The sequence below is a fragment of the Crotalus tigris genome, unplaced genomic scaffold, assembly GCF_016545835.1.
Source record: "Crotalus tigris isolate CLP2741 ecotype Arizona unplaced genomic scaffold, ASM1654583v1 scf7180000018268.1906537, whole genome shotgun sequence".
NCBI lineage: Eukaryota > Metazoa > Chordata > Lepidosauria > Squamata > Viperidae > Crotalus > Crotalus tigris.
This window is the reverse complement of record NW_024096914.1, coordinates 1,238,837-1,255,339: the sequence shown is the minus strand read 5'-3', so window position 1 is coordinate 1,255,339 and position 16,503 is coordinate 1,238,837. Positions and strand designations below refer to the sequence as shown.

Sequence of the window (16,503 nt, the reverse complement as noted above, 5' to 3'; positions counted from 1 at the left end):
CCTCTGGAGGACTCCACTAGGCAGAGTGATGATGTCAATATAGGGGGTTGATATTTTTGCCCTCCTGGATTAAAAAAAAGTGTTGATGCCAGCATTTTGTTTTGAAGCTATTTTAAAACTATGTTAGAACTTTCAATACAGTAAAACTTTCTCAAAATATTAGAAACACACCACCATCCAAATAGTCATTGCCATCTGAGGATGATATTGAGATGTCACAATGTGCTCAAACATTTTGATAAAAAATGAAATATTGAAGGTTTTTGAGAAATGTTTATATGATGGAATTCAGGTTTTCTACTACCAGCCCTTTAGTTAGATTTTATGTCTTGACTGCTTTTATCAAGCCTCATCTCTTCAAGGTCCTTGTCTACATGCAAATGTTTAAAATTTAAAAAGCATACAACATACAGTAACTGGACAAGCAGAGGCCACAGTTATATTTGTGAAAATTATGTAAATTTTAGTATCCTGTGTCAACAGAGATACCAGAGATTTTATTCAGAACAGGATGCATTATCCATTCAGCCTTGATAACATGACAAGCTATTCTGAATCATATTGGTAGGAACTCACCAACTCTCTAATCCTGTGATAATCCTCTCATCTTAATCCTAAATTTACCATCTATAAGTGTGTTGGCAACTCAGAGGCTGCCATTTTGGCCAACCAATGGGTGTTTACTATGTACTCTGAAAAAGTATAACAGGAAACTGTTGTATTATTTTCTGTAAATTCATAGTGGCTTTTGCCCCATGAAGGTTTGGGTAATGAAACATCTGCAACTAAGCTTAGAGAGCACCAAGGACCCCTTCAAGTTTATAATTCCCTGTTGAGAGAACCAACATGTGTAATTTCTGAATACACGCTTTTTTTTTTCATTCACTCATTCATTTTGCAAATTTATATGGCTACCCATCTTAATCAAATTAGGGAGGCTATTGTTATGTTAGATGGCTGGAAAACAGTTTTGAAAGATCATTATTCATAACTGTAGATCTACAGAGTGACATTCAGAAATACTGTACTTAATTTAATTGGGGGCAAATAGGTTTTGTGATTTGCTTTCATAGTTATATATGCTAAGTTTGTCCAGGTGAGTGGCATGGAGGCCAATAAAAAAATCCAGAAGCTAAGGAGTAAAAGACTGGAAGAATCAGGCAAATGGTAGAATATCTGGTCTGATCCCAGCTGGTGAACTAGACAAAAGAGAACTTATTTCAGAATGGTCAGATTTATAGAACCAAATCTTCACATCATCTATATCCTGCTAATATATAGGCTTTTGTATTGTTATCTTGTGTAATTTCTTTATTATGGATTGACAGCTGCTATTAATACATGTTGTATCAGCCCATTAATCAGTGAAATATGCATTTCTGTTGCTGTTGGGGGAGAAAGAGGAATTCTGGCACTTTGTTATGGTACTTAACTATATTATACTTTTGTATTTCCAAAGTACATAATTGGCACTACATATGCCTAGTTAAATAACAGCTTTTCAAGAAGCTTTGATGTGAATGAAAAGTACTGTTCCAGTTTTTAATAATCTTTTTTCAGTTCTGGGTGCAGAGTGACCTCCATGTCCCTTCTAAATAAGTTCAAATGGTTGAAATTTTCAAATATTTTACTGATTACATGTGGGATTTTAATTAACCTATGGGATATAGTAATTTTATAATTTATTAGATTCTGTTTTTGAAAGGAGGCATCTGCAGTTGCTTACATTACTCAGTCCTGTTTCTTCAGACATCATTATTTCAGAAAAATTCATGAACTTATACTACTATAATGTCTCCTTAAACCAACCAGGGAAATGGCAATATGAAATTATTCTAGCAGAAGCATCTATTTTAAGCTTGTAACTCCAGAAGTATGGTACACAAATTTTGCCAATTTATATTTATGGCAGCATCCTGGCATATAAAACTTTTTTAATATCTTTATCTTTGTGCTTGATTTCAGAATCTTTTAGCAGAGAAGGTAGAACAGCTTATTGAATGGAGTTCAAGGCGCTCTGTCATCCGTATGAATGGAGATAAATTCAGAAGGTTTGTGAAGGCGCCACCTCGCAACTATTCCGTGATCGTGATGTTTACAGCTTTGCAGCCACAGAGACAATGCTCAGTTTGCAGGTAAGTCCTCTCCTCTCCTCTCCTCTCTTAAAAGTTTCTTAGCTACTTAATTAGCACATCTAGCTGTTCTCCCTAGCAGGTTGGATAGCGTGTCACACAACAGTCCAAGAAGTCACTTGTTTTATCAGATGGACAGCCATATAGACTTGAAAAATAAATAAATAAAGTCTGATAAGTGAATTTATTGTATAAAAGCTAAGAAGTCATTATGAAAGTTTATAAAAGTTATAATAGTGTTCAAATTTCTTGGTTCTCCTCATCTTACCAGTTCCATGTAAAGATATTCTTTGTTTAGAGGAGATACAATATAGTTTCCATCTGCTCCTTGTTCTGCTAATGGCCTGATCTACTGTCAGGTTTGGACCATGTGAGAATTTATACAATCCACATAGCATCTGGACCTAATAATGCGGAATTTCCTCCTCTATGTCTCTGCAAGAAATGAGTTAAGCATGAATTATTTTCTATTTTTAAAGTAAATTATTACCAAATCCAGCAACTTCTAATTTTGAACATTTTTCGTAGTATATTTTTAAAAGCATAATTGACCTTTCATAGGTTTCTGCTTGGATCTTTGTTCCTGTTTCTATTTACTCTAGATATTTTTGTAATGTTTTGGAGCCTCTTTTTTATGACTTGCGGTCATTGCTGTGGAGAGTACGGTATGTATGAAAGAGTGGAGGGGGGGAGGAAGAGTATGCTTAAAATTGTATGAAAATATGCTACCTAAAAAAGAAGCAGTGATTTCCTTCTTTGGCAGTTGTGTAGATGGGATCTTACTATTCTGCACTGAACTTGATGCAGTTTATTTATTTAATTTATTTGTCACTAAATCTTACAACATAATAATGATTTATAACAGTAAACCAATACATAACAAATTCTAGAATAGATAAAAAATATAGCAGTCAGTAAAAATTTCATAAAAGCAATATCCATTATACAGTTCAATCTCTGTACTACTGAAATTCTTGTGTCTATTGATACCTTGTAACTTTCAATTGGATGAAATAGTGCATCATAAAGTAACAATTTTTGGAGCAACATAATACAAACTATTTACAGAATACATGGATCCATGACTGCCATTGGATTGAAATGTGGCAAAGTTGTGCCTATGATAACACCATCACATCTTCTGATTATATTTCCTGGAAACTTGTAGGTTGTAGGGCATAAGGGAAGTTGGCAAGGGTGTATCCCCACTTCTTCCTCTCCTTTGGTCTCTGCACCCAATCAGCTAGTGACAAGTCCTGGCAAGTGACTGACCATTGGCTGCTTAGGAACTGAACCCAAAATTTGAAATATCTTAATAGCAATTACCAGTGAGGGAAGAATGAAAGAGTGACACTGCTGCCTGCTGCCAAGGTAGGGCTGACTGAGTAGTGCCATGGGTAAGCCCTCTTCCTTTCTGGAGGGATGGGTCCTTTGGACACATGCTAGAATGGAGAGTGAGGGTGCAGTTTATCCAGTAGTCCATGGCTTCCTTTGTTCCACCTCCCTCTAGCAAAGTGGCAGGCAGTTCTGTGGGTTAGCTGAGGAAGAGGAGGAGGAAGAGGCTTCAGTAGGGCTTTTCGGAGGATCATGAAAGAATAGAAAATGGTGCAATCTTATATCTGGAAAGAGGATGGACAAGGGAGTAACTCGGGTGCCTGCTAGCAACGTATGGCTGGCTGGGGAAGGAGGCTGTTGCTGCTGCTGCTTCATTGGATCTCTCCTGAACGTTATGAGACAAAAGGAAATAAGTGCCCCAGATGGGATGATTCTATTGGAAATAGTGATCCTGGAAGGGAAACATGATTAAGATATATCACCAAATTTATTTGTGTATTTTAATTATTTTAATTACCTAGTTAAGTTTCTGAATCTCATAGTTTGAATTAGATTTGAGTGTTCTTGTTGCTGGGCTGGAAAGGTGAAATTCATTGTTGGGGGGGAAAGGTTTTAGTCTGTGCAACTGCAGAAGCACTTGATGCATCCTGCGTTCTCTGCAGCATGCTGAAGAGAGCAGACATATTCATGAGTTGTTGCACACTATGGGAATTGCTAAAGGTACATATAAGCTCACACGTGGAGTTTTGGCAGTACCCAGGCCTGCTTTAAGACATGTTTGGGCAGGAAATGATTGCCAGAATTTGTTACATGCTGAGCTCTGTTGGGCTTTTCTGGGCATTTATATGTCCATATAGTTCCTCATTGTGTTCACCTTCCGTTTTCTTTTTCCAGGAAATAATCTCTGAACAGGCTCCTGTAGTGCCTTTTTTGAGTGACAGGTTGGCATGACAGAATTGGTTTGGCAAACAGTAAAGGGGCTTATTGTTTGTTGCCAAGAAACTGCTTTATCCTCAGGAGGGTGAAGTTCAGGAATGATCAGAGCAGCTTTAAATGCTTACTAGCCTGATTATTACATGAAAGAGCTAGTAACACATTCCATTATGCTAATCTTAGTGTAAATCTTTTTGTTCATGGGATTTTATACTGCATAAATATTGTCATTTCCTAAAAGGATCCCATTTACTGCAGGGGTGGGGAAGAAGAGGGCTTAAGATTCATCTTTCACATGACATAGGTTGTGAATATATCCCATTAATTTAACTTAAATCCATCTCTAAATAAATATTAGGACTGCAAGCTCATCATTTCACAAGAATGTGGCTGGACATCTAAAAAAAGAAACAATTAACTCATTGCTTCTAGTTCAAAACATTTAAAATGCTGCAGGAAAAAATATGAATTAAATGAAGTTGGCATTGCTCTACCTGAAAATAATAACAGAAAGTTAATATTTAAGCAATTAAGCAATTAAAAGTTGGGAATTTCAAATATGTATAGATAGAAGATAAATTCTGGTCATGTATGAAGTTTGCTGAAAAACTTAAAAAGTATTGCCTATTTACTGTTTTACAGTAATTAAATTAGGAACACAGACATTTTAATGACTTATGTTTTTTGTTAGAATTGCTTTGAAGTGGTTAGATATACTCAGAGATTTAAAATCTGTGATTTTTTTGTAGAATATCATTGTTTCACTATATTGTATATTCATGCTTTGAATTTGAAGTATTAAAAGTGTGAAGAATATTTTCAGTTTTTAAAATGATGTTCATGTTTTAGTATTAATTGCTGGTATAAAAAAAACCTATTGTCTAGAGAATCTCTGCTGGAGAATACACTGATACCTGTTGGAATGAAAAGCATAACAGTATATGTTTGTTTTAGGAAAGGAGAATGATGCTGAAAAATCAGAGGGAACATTGGTTTTGACTATTTCCTTTCTATCTTCTATAATCATGCCATTATGTATACACTGCAGAATCCAATGAATTGAGAGCCTTCTCTTGAGTGGTTTTTTTTTTTTTTTTTTTTTTTGTCTTTAAGATTTTGCAAATCTTATGATTTGGAAGACAAATATTGTGTGTTGCCAATCTCTGAAAACAGAATGATAGTGAATAGAAGGCCAAGGCACCAATGCTTGCTAATAATCTTTGCTTCTCCAGAGGCCAGCATGAGAAAAATAAATTATGCAAAGTAAATACCATTGCTTAATTGCTGTAATTAGTCAGGTTCTATGATTCCCATTTCTTCATATTGGGTTTTTTAAAATGTGGATTTGAGCTATAGCTGACCTTGAGAGCCTGGGGTATCATTTAAATATGGTTATCACCACCACCACCCTCCATATCCAGGTTATTGAAAAAAATTAAGGAGGGTGATCTTTTGATCACCTAAAGTAATCCCACTGATCACTAATGAAATAAGTCAGTGCATCACTTAGGTCTGCCTCATAAGTCTTACTTGATTATTTGGAAGCTAATGATGATTAGCCCCTGGAAATTAAGGATTTTCCTCTCCTATTCTGGAAGATAGCTAAGTGAAACTATCAATTTTGCTCAGCAAATGTAGTGGAAAAGCAATCTCCTCCATCAAAAAGCTGCTATTCAAGCTGTAGCTACAACTAGTGAAAGTTGGATTGTATCTGTATCAAGTAAATGAGTAAAATTAGAAACTGTCACTGTGAGATATCTGAAAGTATATTACTAGTTTAACTGTAATAGAGTCTAATGTCAACTCTCCCAGCAGTTCATAGCATGCTTCCTGCCTTTTCATTGTCCTCTAATCTTTCCTCTTTTTTCTTTTATTTAGTTTATATTGCTTTTCAGAGAAATTATTATTTCTTATAAAAGTTCACATCAATAATCATGAAAGGCAAGGGCTTACGATTAGAGTTTACAAACTAAAGGAGACAATACACAAAAAGTGGAGAAAAAGTAGAGGAGCAAGATTCAAGGTCATTACTAAAAGACATTGATATCCAGATCTTTATAGCCAAGTTGATCTTCCCTGTTGATGGTTATCATTGAAGAGAATGTAATCATTCTTAATCCCACAGGTAATAAACCAAGATTTGCTGCCCACTGCCTGTCCAGTCTTGGAACAACTGCCAGTAAGAAGGGAAATGTTTTATTTATCAGGAAGAAACAAACCACACTTTCTAGTAGCTGTCCCTTTGCATGTGTTTTTTTTTTTTTCCAGAATTTATGGGATCAGGCCTTTTGAGGCTTATATTTACTGATTTTAATCTATGTGAAGGAGGGAATGCTCTTGCCCTTCTAATGCTACTGACCTACAATTTCCATTCCTACCATTATCCATGTTGGGTGTTACAGTTCTGCAATATCTTGAGACCATAGATTCAGCATAAGGTCTGGAATTTCCCTATCTCTTCTCCTGAGCTCCGTAAAACATAGAGAAGACATTCCACTTTGTGTTCACTGCAAATTTCCCGTGGAGCTGTTTATTTCTCATTACTTTAGCAAAGATGCAAAATCTTAGGGATAAGCTCTTAACCATGTTTATGATCCCCTGAACATAGGCCAGCATCAGATTTACCACATGCAGCTACTGATTTAGGCAATTGCTTGTAAAAGTTAATGTGGATGATAAGTAATGAGCTTTTAGTATACATGCATAGATAATATCCTTTCTGCAAGCTAAGACCTGATGGCCTCAGTAAGACTTGATGGCATTGCACAGTATAATGTGTAAGGGTATTGGCACTACTTTGGAGGTCTCTGGGACCATTCAGATCTACCAAGCAGAATATGAGACCCTTCGGACAGTGCATTTATGCAAGATGCAGATTGCAACATGCAAGCAATATTGAGCAGCCTTTCTATTTTTAAGGCCATGTTGGTAATGTTACTAGTAGCCACTTGTCTATGAGTATAGGTAGTCCTTGACTTACGACTACAATTGATTCCAAAATTTCCTTTGCTAAGCAAGATAGTTGCTAAGTAAATTTTGTCCCATTTTACAACCTTCCTTGCAACAGTTGTTAAGTACATCACTGTACTTGTTAAGTGAATCAGGCTTCCCCGTTGGCTCTGCTTATCAGAAAGTTGCAGGAGGTAATCACATGACCCAGGAACATGGCAGCCATCATAAATACATGCCAGTTTCCAAGCACCCTAATTTTGATCATGTGATCACGGGGATGTTGCAGTGGTCATATGTGTGAAAAACATGGCACTTTTTTCAGTGCCTGTGTAACCTTGAAAGGTCACTAAACAAATGGTTGTATGCTGCGAACTACTGTATAACATGCCTATCTGCAGTAGCAAGGTCTGCATATGTGAAAAGCTTTTCTGTGAACTGCAATGCAGCAATGGTTTCCTTAAGGCAGGGGTCTTCAAACTTGGCCCTTTTATGACTTGTGGACTTCAACTCCTAGAATACCTCAGCAAGCCAGGTTTGAAGATCTCTGCCTTAAGCAGTGTGATTTGGTGCTTAAGGTGTTGGATTGGCATAAGAGAACCAGGTTTAAGCAATTATTCTCTCTCTTAGCCAAAGATACCCTAAAAGGTCATGATTGGGGGGAAAGGGAAAAATGGACTCGTTGGTACTCTGTATTGAGCTCCTGAAGGAAAGTAGGATATAAATCTAACAAATAAATGTTAGCAAATAAATGTGGAAGTAGTTGCATATCTGGAAAGCCCCCCGTCAGCAGACAACTGTGCTGAATATACATAGATCAGCTGTTCAGTTATATCCTCAGTACTACTTAGGGGATTCAATGCAAAAATTCGGCAGCACTTTGGCTTCTGTTTTTCCATGATGTTTACAATATTGGAGAGCTGAATTTATTTATTTCTGGTGTAGCTGCATTGCAGTAGAGATCAGTCTGAGCCTCATGTTTGTATAGGTATACATTCATACAGATACTGTGGGCCCATTTCTCTTTTGGTGTAGATCTTATTTTACCCTTGCTCCTGGCTGTTGACCTTCAGGCCCTATAAGTGAGTTGTTTACTTAATGGCTTTGCAGCTCTTCCTCCATATCCCAGATAACATGTGCCAAGCGCTTGACTACTGTTCTGTTTTCTCTTGCCCTTTTGTATTGAGTAGATGTGATGCAGTTGTTACCACTGCTGAATCTACAGTGGTTTGGGTGCAGGACGTTTATTGTGGCTATTTTTCCTAAGTCTTTCATTTGTAAACTGATCATGGATCTTTTTCAAACTGTTTCTGTGAGATTGGGATATGAAAGTGGCAGGGTAGAAGTGCTCTTCTCAGTGTTCCTTTATATTAAGATTTATATGTGGATGTTTCTCCTGAGCAGAGAATGAATAATTGTTAAAGGTTTGTGTATCATCATCTAATAGCCTTGATGTTACATTTATAATCTGTAATAAAGATTGTGTTAATATTGATTCTTACTTAGTTATAGTGTAGCCATTGCCCAAAGGAAATATAGTATTGGTTAAATATCTAAAAATGTAACGAAATAAAATGTAAAAAGAATAAAAATTACTGCCTTCTACAGTTAAAACACCTTTTCATGAGAGATACTAATATCCCATTTTTCCAGTTTAGAGCATTTAAGAGGAAGTGCAAAAAACCAAGCCATTAGACTGCTCCCATCTGCTTGATGCTTTCATTAGTCTCTGATTTCATTCATCTCCAAGTGTCCTTATAAGTGTGTCCCTTAGCACAGAAACAAGTGGGTGAAGAACTTGTTTGCAGAGGGAACCAAATAATTGAGTATTCTATGAGGGCCATCAACATGTGACCTACAGCCACTAGAAGAGTATATGAAAATTAGTTCTTTTGCATTTTATAAATTTTTAAGATCCGTTGCTTTGGAATCAATATCATAATGTCTGTCATTTGCACCTCTATAACTGTTTGGTTTGGCACTGCAACCAAACAAGACAGACACAGACTTTAACCGATAGTTAGTTAGAACTGCAGAAAAAACAATTGCTACCAGCCTTCCTTCCTTCCTTTGAGGATCTGTATACTGCACTAGCCGAAAGAGGGCTGTGGAAATATCTACAGACTTCTCGCCTCCTGGACACAAACTGTTTCAACTTCTTCCCTAAAATGATGTTATAGAGCATTGCACGCCAAAACAACTAGACACAAGGACAGTTTTTCCCCCATGCCATCACTCAGCTAAACAACTAATTACCACAATACTCAAACTACCTAATAGGGCTGTATTACTATTATCCTTCTCATCCTTCCTATTACCTATTCCTTATCTTCTTATGACTATAACTTTGTTGCTTGTATATTAGAATTTATGTTAATTGTTGTATTTATCCTAGTATGACTTATTTCGATTGCTTATTTAGTATTCTATGATCATCACTGAGTGTTGTACTTTATGATATATGATGAATGTATTTTATGATTATAATCATGATTTATCACTTGTTGCTTATGTACACTGAAAGCTTATAAATTCCTTGTGTGTCCAATCACCAGTTGGCCAATAAAGAATTCTATTTCTATTTTCTTAAAAGAAACTGCATTAAAACTATAATTAACCTTAACATGGTCTTTTTTCTCTTAGAATGGAATAAATTGGTTAGGGATAGACATCTACATATAGCTTCTCTATCTATGTATTCACACATATGCTTAGGTGTGTTGATAGGCTTAATAAACATGCTGTCTCTGGAGGTATATGTACATAAGATTTAGGGAATCAGTTCATCTTATTGCCCCTCCTGCCACTGTAGTGATTTTTGCTATTTTTGATAATTTGATTTATCCATTGATCAAACTTAGGTTCTAATGAATCTGATCTTCTCCAAGTTGATACTTTCCAGTTATGTTGAAATTGCAATTCTCAAAATCTCAGCGGCTGTGCTAGGTGGAAATTGTAATCCATCTTGGAGGCTTCAGTTTAGGGGAAAGTCTACTAGGAATGAGTGCAAAATTCCATTGTTATGTTTACATGTGTCTATTAAGGCACTGAACATTACACAAAATATTATTTATAAGGTGACTTTAAGACTTCTTTTGGTCTGTCTTTCTCTTCCATTTTGGGTTAATATCCTTAATATGCTAGAAGAACAGGTTTCCTTTGAGCCCATTTCTTCTCTTGTACTTGAACAGGAGGTGTAGACAGTGATGCTCTGGAAAGTTCTCCCCAGCAGTTTAGTAAACTTGCTGCTGCTCTGTTGAAAGTATATTTTCAACAGATATATTCAAAACATTTAAACACAGTAAGCTCACCTAAGAGAAAAGTCCTTTTACAGGAAGAGTGCTGCCAGATTATTTTGCAGTTTTGTTAGGCTGAAGCTATTTTAGCTAGCCCAGTTTTGAAAAGAACATCAAGTGTATTAAATGGAATAAAAATATGGGGGCAACATTTTTTCACTCTGCAAGTATGTATGAGCAGTTTATCATCTTTAGTAATGATTTTTACTCCATCTTGATGGACACTTCAAGCTTTACAGAGCTAGAAAAAGTCATTGGGATCTGCTCATTGGCTGCAGGATGCTGTGGGGAGGGGGTGGTGAAGAAAAGCAGAAATGGAATAGTGTAAGCTGGCTGGGTAATTCTAGGTATTGAAATCCAGGCATATTAAAGTTGCCAAGTTTGAGATATACTGCTCTATTGGAGCTCTTAGCGGAATAACTTGCACTGCTGTATTTCCTCTTCTGCAATGCCTCTGATTAAGGATATAAAGCAAGTGGGTTTTTAAAAAACAAAACAAAACAAAACAAAAAACCTGTTTCTTACCCTTGATTCTCCACTCCTAAAGATGACATCCATAGATATGAGATTGAGATTAGCATCTACTTTTAGAGAAAGGGATATAGTTTTGGTTTTTTTTAAGCCACTGAAAGTTTATTTTTAGAACACCTGCTAGGTTTCAATTGAGGATACAAATACATATGACAGAGGTCTTATAAGGCAAAGTAAAACCTCACCTCTTACTCTAAATTAATGGAATGAGCTTTAATATAAAGATATGATACATTTTACTTGTCTATCTGTGGTCTTGCAGTAATGTAACCCAACATGTTTAATATAAGTGATTGAGTTGGAGAGAATGGATTTTATTGTCTTGTTTTTGTATTCAAATTTCAGAATTTTTCTGTTACACTGTTTAACACAACTAAGCATTGCAGTTAATGACTTAAAGCTTGGCATGTATCATTCAGTGCAGGTTGACTGCCCTCTACAGGTTGTTAATGAAGATGCTACTGTATAATACTGTTTATTAATTAATGACAGTTCAGCACCACAGCTAGATGCTTTGCTGTCCAATTTTGCCCCTTAAATAGGATTTTAAAAGACAGGAATAACTCTAGGCTCACCAACTAATAGCAAAAAAATATGGGGAGTTTTCCCTCTTTGTTTCTTCTACTAATGAATGTTCCCTCTTGGAAGTGAGTCCTTATTTTTCCCCTTATAACCATGGTGTAAAAATGCTGGTTTTCTTTCATGAAGAGATCAGTGCACTGAGCTAATGGGGAAATGCACCCTTTTCCCCAAGTGACATTTTGTTTGCTTAGCAGTGACTGCACTCATCAATTTGAATGCCAGTTATTCTTCTATGCCAAAATTTTATAGTTACGCTGCAGTACACAGAAGACAGATCTCCCCAAGCAAAACTTGCAGCAAGAAAATATTTGGCATGCCCTGGAAACTGCATTAACCATTTTAGAAGTTTTCTTCACTGCCACAATCTAAAAAGCTTGGATTTCGAAAAAAGATATTTTCCAATCTTATGCCTTTGAGATATGTATCCTAGTTATGTGTGGGTAGATGGATGGGCTGAAATGATGATGATGATGATAGTAATAATAAATAACAATTTATTAAATTTATATGCTGGATGATTTACAATTGTTAAAACATTTTAGAGACAGAGAATAAAACTACAAAAACAGCACAAAACAAAGGAATAATGATGGCAAAGAAAATAAGCAAAGGGAAACAGAGAAGACAAAAAGGGCATCAATTGTCATCTTCAAAATAAATGAAAAGTCAAATTTTTAAGATTCTTTGAAATAGCAGTAGGGTAGGGTCCAGTTGAATTTGGGGGGACCTCATTCCAGAGGATGGATGCTGCTATAGAGATGGTCCTTTTCCAGGGTCCTAATAAATGGCATTTTTAATTGACAGAACCTGGAGTGCACCAGCCTTGACAGCTCAAGCTGGTCAGGCAGATATTAAAGGTAACAGGTGGTTCCTCAAATTAAAAAAAAAAAAAACCTGTGCTTTTTGAGGCTTTATAGATGTTGACCAAGTCTAGTTATTTGAACTATATTAATAATCATCTCATGAAACTGATTATTTAACAAGCCCTTACATACTTTTTTGGTTGGTTGGTTTTGCTTTTGTCAGTAATTATCATGAGATAGGTAAGATTTAAGCTTTATTTATTTTAATAAATTTATATGCCGCTCATCTTATGGTTTGCATGTGCACATGCGTGCACACACGCACATAAATCTATATTCCTATCAAAACTGTATTAAATTCCTTTTGTAGGGAAGTCTGGTGATGATTTAACCTTATAGTTAAATAAACTCTTCTGTTTTAACCACCTTCCTAAAAGTCCTCATATGTTATTCCATGTGTTTTCCCCCAACTTTCCAGTCTAGCATTTGGCCCTGGTATTTCCTAATGATCTCTTTTTCCCTGATAATCAACCTGATTAGGTTTTTGCAATCATCCAGCTTTACTGCTGTCACTAAGTTGTGCAGAATAGTAATGTCCAGACTTAACACTTTTAGGATGTAGCAAAAGATTAAAAGAAGAGTAAAAACTGAAGTCAAATAGTTTCCTATGAATCTAGTTGGTAGAAGCTAGATGTTTCTCTGAAGCAATTGAATTCTGCAATTTAAATAGGACCACAAATGCATTTTTCACAAATAAATTGAACCTTTGAAAATATTCAGTACAGATGACAAGAATCTTAAGGAAGAGCATATAATATTCTTGCAATGACAATCTCATTTTGATTGGACTTTTTGTTCATAACATGGTAGTATTTTTTAAATAAAATCTTTTGAGTTTTTATGATTATAAATAACATCATTGGGAATTTGGTTTTGGATTTAGAAGATTAAGAAAAGCACAAATAATTGAAAAAAGAAAAAAATATTATCAATTGAGTGCAACTTCCAAGAAGTAATCCTAAATTTTCTACCTTAACAAGCAATTAAAAAATTGGGTGGGGGTTTTTTAAATAAGATTTACTCATTATTTATTTAAATCCATTGGTGAAGGCTCCAATCTCATAAATGCAACTGTGCACAGTTAAGAGAATTAAAATATCAAAACAAAAACAATAAGAAAAAGTAACTAATAATAACCATAGCAAAATGGCATAACATGGCAACTTAAGGATACCAGTCAATCAACACATGATAGCCTCCTGATTCCCTTGCCTAGGAAAACACTCTAGAAATCCAGCAGCATCATGGTCTTATCTAGCAGAGTGCTCCAAAGGGCAGATGTTGCATCTTATGCAAAATTTATCTGAAAGTAAATCCTTTACAACGTCATCGTTCCGACAGACAGAGATGAATAAAGCAGAACTCAGAGGCTTGCAAATTCTTCAAAGAACATGATTATTAGTTACAAAGTATCAGATGGTCAAGAGTGAAACCAACTCTGGACACACAAGTAACAATTCCCCAATACAAAGTAAATGTCCCACCCATAAAAGCTATGCAAGCAACTACATTCCCCAAAATGATTAATTGGTGGGCTTTTTATACAATGCCCAGTCCCTAGTCTCAGGAGCAGCTGATGACTTTGGTTCCCATGGGACAAAAGATTATTTTTAGTAGCAAAGCACCTGGGCAACCCCCTTCCTCTGTTCTATATGGCCATCTAGAATGAGAAGGAAAATGGCTGCAGCCATGCTCATTTGTAGAGTTGGCAGTCAGCCCCTCTCAAAAAGAGTCTCCTGTAGGGGAAAGAAAAAACAGGTTAAGCATTTCCTTGAGGCTTATAAGGATGTTTATCGTAGAACTTTTTAATTAATCTATCTGCTTTCACATTGGTACATTTTACTCATGTAGCGTCTGAAATGAGGTAGTCCTTCCACTGAACGAGGTACTGTAACCTTCCCTTGTACAATCTAGAATCAAGAATTCATTTTATTTGATAATGTGTCTCCCCCTCTACCACTACTGGACCCAGTGGCTTCTTTGGGACAGGTCTTAAACAGGATTCTGATACAGGTTTCAATAGACCGCAGTGAAACACAGGGTGAATCTTTCCCATCAATTGCAGAAGTTTCAGTTCTACTGTGACAGGGTTTATGATCTTCATAATGGGAAAACCTTGTAAACATTGGTGGCCTCGGTCAATGCTTTCTTTACATTTACCCAAACCCCCTAGAAGGATGTCACCCATTGATCCAAAGTCTGGGAAATAGGAGGCTCCTGGGGGTACTCAGCATGGGCACAAAATCTTGACCTGTTACTATTTTAAATGGGGTGAGTCCAGTGTTATTGTGCACAGTGTTGTAGGTTACCTCTGCGAAAGGCAGGAGATCAGTCCAATTAGTCTGTTGTCAATTTACATAGCATCTGAGGTACTGTTCCACCATTGTGTTAGCCTTTTCAGCAGATCCATTAGTACTCAGAAGAAAAGCCGATGAAAGCCCCTGGGTGAACCTAATCAGTTTAACGAACTCCCTCCAGAACTTTGCAGTGCACTGGACCCTTCTGTCAGAAATAATCTGCTTTGGGGCACCATGGAGTCGATATACCGGTATGTGTTTCAAAAACAGCTTGGCTAGCTTCTGGGCAAGGGAAGTCCTGAGCAAGTGATGAAATGTGCTTGTTTGGAAAATAGATCAATCATAGTCCATATTACAGTGTTTCCTTGCTCTCAGGAAACTCCACTATAAAATCCATGGTTATTTCCTCCCAAAGCTGGGAAGGATCAGCAACTTGTTGCAGCAATCCTGGGGGTTTTCAAGGACATCTCTTCATGGCAGCACAGGTGTCTCAATGTCTTTTTTTCATTCCTGGCCACCAGAATGCAATGTCTTCTGCACCAGATGCAATGTCTTCAAAAATCCAAAGTGACCCACCTGCTTAGCGTCATGATTCCACTGAAGTGCTTGGAGTCTGAAGCCATCTGGGAGATATAATTTAGAGCCCATCTAGGCTAGTTCCCCCCTTAGGGTTAAAATATATTTGTTGTCTTTGAACCAGGCATCATTCTCTAATTTCTCCTTTATTCTTTCAGTAAGTGATCATCAGGATCGGCAGGGGGTCTCTGTGTTTGCGATCTGGTTGTTATTTAAGAAGTAGATTGTGGCAGAGGAATAATGAAGTTAATTACTTCCTCTCGATGGCTCTCAAGCTGGGGCATTCTAGATAAGGCATCAGGAAAAAAATTCTTACCCCCAGGAAAATATTTTAAAGTGAAATTAAAACAATTGAAGTGCTGAGCCCACCAAACTTGTTTCAGAGATAATTTGTGGGGGAACTGATTTTTGTGATCAGTCACATCTCAAAAGGTATTCCCCCCCCCTTCCAAGAAATTACACCATGTTAGCAATACCCAATGAACTGCAAAAGCCTCTTTCTCCCAAACAGACCACCTCCTCTCAGTGTCAGGTAATTTGGGGGAAGTGTAAGCACAGGATTGTAATTCCCCCCCTGTGGTTTTTTTTTTGGGGTTTTTTTTTTTTTTTTTTGGTAAGAGAATGGCTCCTACAGCCATGTCATTTGCATCAGCTTGAGTGATGAATCATTCATTGTCAGGGTCAGGGTGCTTAAGAACTGTTCAGCTGCAAAAAGTTTCTTTAGTTTTTCAAGCTGCTTACGGGTGCGTGGGGGTTGCCATTCTAGCACTGCTTTTACTTTGGCAGTGTCCATCTCTATCCCCACATTTGAAATCCAATACCCCAGATAATCAAGCCATGTCTGGTCGGACTAGGACTCTGGTGAGAGAGGGAAGAGATGGATAGCTGGGGCCCAGAATCCCGAGAAAATGAAGTTTTAGGAGAGTTTAATGTCATGGTTCCAACAGACAGAGATGAATAAAGACTTGCAAATTCCTCAAAGAACATATTTATTAATTACAAAACATCG

General features: G+C 36.8%; 1 protein-coding gene across 1 annotated transcript in view; it reads left to right on the top strand.

The window, feature by feature from the left end:
• The window catches only part of TUSC3 (tumor suppressor candidate 3), a 148,498-nt gene that overhangs the window by 42,230 nt on the left and 89,765 nt on the right, over positions 1-16,503 (top strand). The window contains exon 2 of the mRNA XM_039349415.1: positions 1,966-2,135. Within this exon, the coding sequence (XP_039205349.1) occupies positions 1,966-2,135 (170 nt within the window). The remainder of the gene's footprint in view (positions 1-1,965; positions 2,136-16,503) is intronic.